This window comes from Belonocnema kinseyi, chromosome 10 (genome assembly GCF_010883055.1).
Source record: "Belonocnema kinseyi isolate 2016_QV_RU_SX_M_011 chromosome 10, B_treatae_v1, whole genome shotgun sequence".
Classification (NCBI taxonomy): domain Eukaryota; kingdom Metazoa; phylum Arthropoda; class Insecta; order Hymenoptera; family Cynipidae; genus Belonocnema; species Belonocnema kinseyi.
The window spans coordinates 76,129,760-76,134,340 of NC_046666.1; the positions used below are offsets into that span (position 1 = coordinate 76,129,760).

General features: G+C 31.0%; 1 protein-coding gene across 1 annotated transcript; it reads right to left on the reverse strand.

Annotated features, from left to right (window-relative positions):
• Positions 1 to 322: 322 nt before the first annotated feature.
• LOC117182352 lies at positions 323 to 2,981 on the reverse strand. Its single transcript, XM_033375526.1, has 2 exons — positions 2,883 to 2,981; positions 323 to 846 (listed from the first exon to the last, which is right to left on the reverse strand). Exons 1-2 carry the CDS (start codon positions 2,938 to 2,940, stop codon positions 491 to 493), a joined length of 414 nt encoding a protein of 137 aa, XP_033231417.1. The 5' UTR covers positions 2,941 to 2,981; the 3' UTR covers positions 323 to 490.
• Positions 2,982 to 4,581: the final 1,600 nt, after the last annotated feature.

Genomic DNA, 4,581 nt, shown 5'->3' on the forward strand with positions numbered 1-4,581 from the left:
TGTTTCTACAATTAATTATTGTTCTTTTCAAATTTCCTTCTAATTAAGAATGGATGAATTACAAATAAAAATTGTTTAAATAATGACATGACGTTTTTAACAGAAGTTACTACTCCTCGAAATCATTCGATATTATGTTTAATTCATAAAATACGATTTAAAAATATTTAAAAAATGTATTGGTTCAAAAAAATTATATTTATTAAAACAATTACAAAATGTTTAGTATATTTTTTCTATACACTGTATAGTCCGACAAATAATTGTATGTATTCTAGTTTATAGTATTTTTTTAAGTTATTTTCAGAAATGGCTAAAATTGAAGCTCTTGGCATGCAGAATTACGATAAAAGAATCTGATACGTTACAGAATTGTTTCTTCATTATCAGTAGTGACCTCCAGGATACTTGCCACTACCTTTTTGAACTGATTTTTTAAATATTAAAACGGGCTACCGATAATACTGCCCATGTGTACTCTAAAGTTGCATTAGTAGTGTATGACGGCGGTACGAACATTTTTTCGACCGAATTTCTTCCGAAAGAGATCATTTAAAGGATCGTTCTCCAATATTGGTACAGTAAAGTTGGCATTATTGCCATCTATGCGTACTTTAACTCTTCCATAGTCATTATCAAGATCCGCTGTATGAGCTACTAAAGGAAGCAATTGTTTGTCGTACATGATTACTCCAATGATGAAACCATTCTCAATTCCTACATCATGAAAGCCTGCTCTTAAACGAGAACTTAGACTTGGATGATTTAAACTTTCACAACAAAGAACATTACTAAGTTGTAGTGGAAGAGGATGAATTTTGACATGTCTATGTGGCCAAGCTAATCCTGCAAAAAGAAATTGTAAGACAGAAATTAATTAGTATATTGATTATTAAATTAAATCAATGATTCAATATCAGTTTTCATAGCCGATAAAAAGTTTAGTATCAAAACTAAAAAATTGATGTTTGAGGTTGGAGATTATTAATCTAACGCTCTTCATTTAAATATTTTGCTTTCACAAGACATGGGTAACTTTTAAAATGGTCGCGCTGTACGATGGAGCCAAATCAGATTTTCGCAGTCAAATTAAACTATACAGTACAATTATTCAACGATTTTAATTTTCTTTTAGCTCCATTCAGTGCTTAATTTACAAAATTCTCATTTTCTTTAAACTATTTAAAGTTTATGAGAAATGCTAAAAATCAGTCAAGCCACTTTCTAAGAATGGTTGCTTGCGTTGGTGAGGTAATTTGAAAAATAGTTAACTTGTTATAAATAACCAAAGGTCATTTTATTTTGTTAGTTAATATTTAATTCAGTAAGTAGAATCTGCGGTAGACCTAAAATAACTTCAAATTATTAAGAAGCCATGAATCTTGGTAAATGTGTACTTTTTCCATAAAAAAATGCTAGCATAAATTGATCAAAAATAAAATTTCTAATAAAATGGACAATTTTTGTTTGACAATCCGGTATGTTACAAAATAATAGGGACAATCAGCATGTTTATTTTTATAATTGACAGGGATTTCCTCAATTTTGCAAATTTTCAAATGAAATTTATGACTTTGTTTTCTAATGAATTAAGACAATAAAAAAGGATTTTTTAAAATAATACAGCGCAAAGTTCTATCGAATCATTTTTTCGAGAAATATTTTTTTTTAAACTAATGAGATTTTTTTGAATGAAAGTCTAGTCTTGCGGAAGGAAGATTCTCTAAAACTTTGCTACATCCAATTCTTGAAATCATACCAATTCTTGTCAAATATTACTTATTGTTAGTATTTTTTAATTATGACTTTGTTTTCTAATGATCTTAGACAATAAAAAAAGATTTTTAAAAATAATATAGGGCAAAGTTCTATCGAATAATTTTTTCAAGAAAAAACTTCCATTAAATGAAATCCCCCTAAATTGTACCATCTATTACCACAATTAACAACATTAGAATTCTTGAAAGTATAATTAAATAAATTTTTCTCAAGAACTGCTTTTCTATACGACAGATACCTTTATAAATTAAAAATTAAATTTTTTTAAATAATATTTAGAACATCTTTTAAAAGATATTTCAGAAATGTGTTTAATATTTTAGTGTTCAAGATTCAGTATTTTGCATAATATTCTTCATAAAATGTCAAGTCATCCTGCACATTAATTTATCTGACTATAAAATGAGAGTATATTTTGAACTGCTGAAACGAGAATCGAATAAATCGTTAAAATTGTCATTTTTTCAAAATTTAAAAATATTTTTACCTGTTCATTATATGCCTCTAATGTATGTTTCGTTACTTCACTTTTCTTCCTACCAATCAGTACTGATAAAACCGTGTCAACCTTTTCACTGATTAATATTATACTAACTTTGTCATCAATTTTTACGTTGAAAATGGATACAATAAATATTATTGGATCAAAGAAAGCGTAACATTATTTCTCAGCCTTCCCACCTGACTTAACTTTTAAGTCATCTTTACTAGTTTGTATCTCAAACAATACCCATCGCAAATACATTCCTTAATCTTTTAGTTTTATATTGTAATATTCTATAGAGAGACATTTCATAAAAAATATATATTTTGGAAAATTTCACAAGTTTTTGTATTTCGAAAATCTTATTGTTCAAAATGGTCAACTTTTTTTAAAATCAACCACATATCAAATTAACAATTATTTTATGTTCCCATACCAATGTAGGTACGAATTCTTAGAAAGTGTCTTGACTGATGCAGAACTGTTTTTAAATTTTAGATTTTTCAAATGAAACTGGAGGCTTTAAATGTAAAAAAATATGTGGTTGAATTTAAGATCAATGAAACTTTTTTAATCTAATTAACAATGCTCTTTAAATTATACATATTATTATATTTACCAATCGTATTAGGAGAAACCACTAATGTAAAGCTCAGAATGTCAATAAAGGTACTCATTATCTCTAAATAAAAGAAACCTAATTATAAAGAATTTTGAAAGAGTGTGACTAGTAAATGTGAATGCACCAATAAATTTCATCTTGTATTATAGCACTAGCCGCTATCTCATTCGTAATTATAAATGATTTGACTTTCATAACTCATTTTATCTACACTGCAGTCGTAAATATTAAATATACTTGACATTTATGACATTCCATTCACAATTTCGAGGGACTAAAATCACATATTACGCAACAGAACATACAAATCTTAAAAAATAGACTCACATAATTGGCAAGTGAGAAGTAAAGTTTATTTCTTTAAAATTTGAAGTTCCTTTTAAACTTAAGAGCTTTATGAAAAGTTTGGACATAAAATCATATCTTGAAAACATGCGAGGAGCCCAACTTCTTTTTATATACCCAAGCATGACAAATGATTCCTCCAGATAAGAATTTAACGTAGTCAGCATTTGTTTAATGGCATACTTTCATTATTCCTTTCTTCGCAAGTATTTTCACGAATAAATCCAAAAATATATGCGACTTATCAAAAAATGTATAAAGGTATATTGTAGATCTTTCTGACATGAATAATATTTTTTTCCAAAAACGTGTTCTTAATCCGTGCCATTTGACGCAAAATTTAAATTTTCTATTTTTCATGGGAATCACTGGTGCGTACAAGCGCAGGTGTTGATTAAAGGAGGCTGATTAGCAAACTTGATCTTTCTTTTTGCACCCTGAAAAAGTGTGTCAAAGCCCAATCCAATATCATCGTTCTTTCGAAAATGATCGTGCGTACGTGCTCTCAGCTGGCAATTGAAATAAAGCACGATATAAACCACGCTTTGCGTAGGTCTAGAGTGGCAAGGAAACAATCGTCAGCTGTTATAGCTTTCCAAACGCTAGGATATCGGTCTTCTGCAGAAAAATAGAGGAGATTCAAGATATGTGCTCCAACCTCGATGGCGAAATCAGAATAGCAGGCGACCTCAGTGCCAAGTTACGCGAATGGGGCATGACATCGACGAATATGTGAGGTCCAGAGGCGACTAGCATGCAGGCCAGATTGAATTTTAACATCCTAAATACGGGAAACGCGACAACTTTCAGAAGGAAAGGCTGCCGGGAAACAATTATAGGAATGACTACGGCCACGCAGCCAAATTTCTTGGCAAAATGGCCATGAAGAGCATACGCTTGTTCGATGAATCAGCACTTACAGTAGTCACAAAAACAACCCCAGAGAATCTAGCAAAGATCACAATGTGCTTAATTGTAGAAGGATGGAACGCTTCATTGTCTAAGTGAGCGACAAAGGCCAGTAAATCTTCAGTATACTGGGTGACTTACGAGATTGCCATGGAGCCAAATATGATGGAACTGATAGTAGGGGAATTATTTCTCAAGCACCCAGTCAGGAATATCACAGAGTAAGAATTATCTGCAGCTGCGTCACTACTTACTGAAAAAGAACCGTGGATAGCAGCATCGAAAATAGCAATACACAAGGCGTCAGGCTCTGATGGCGTCCTAACGGATGAGGATAATTGCAAAAGTGTACTTCTTCGTGTTTCTCAATTTGTTTAACTCAGTAATGACAATGATGGCTCCCTGAGTGAGTGCGACTCTTGCCACCTGCGGATCCTAGGGA

Excerpts from the sequence above, each read along its gene's own strand:
- LOC117182352 (XM_033375526.1), bottom strand. The coding sequence starts at position 2,940 with ATGAGTACCTTTATTGACATTCTGAGCTTTACATTAGTGGTTTCTCCT. Across the intron at positions 847-2,882 it reads GGTTTCTCCTAATACGATTG|GATTAGCTTGGCCACATAGA; the intron begins GTAAATATAATA and ends TTCTTTTTGCAG.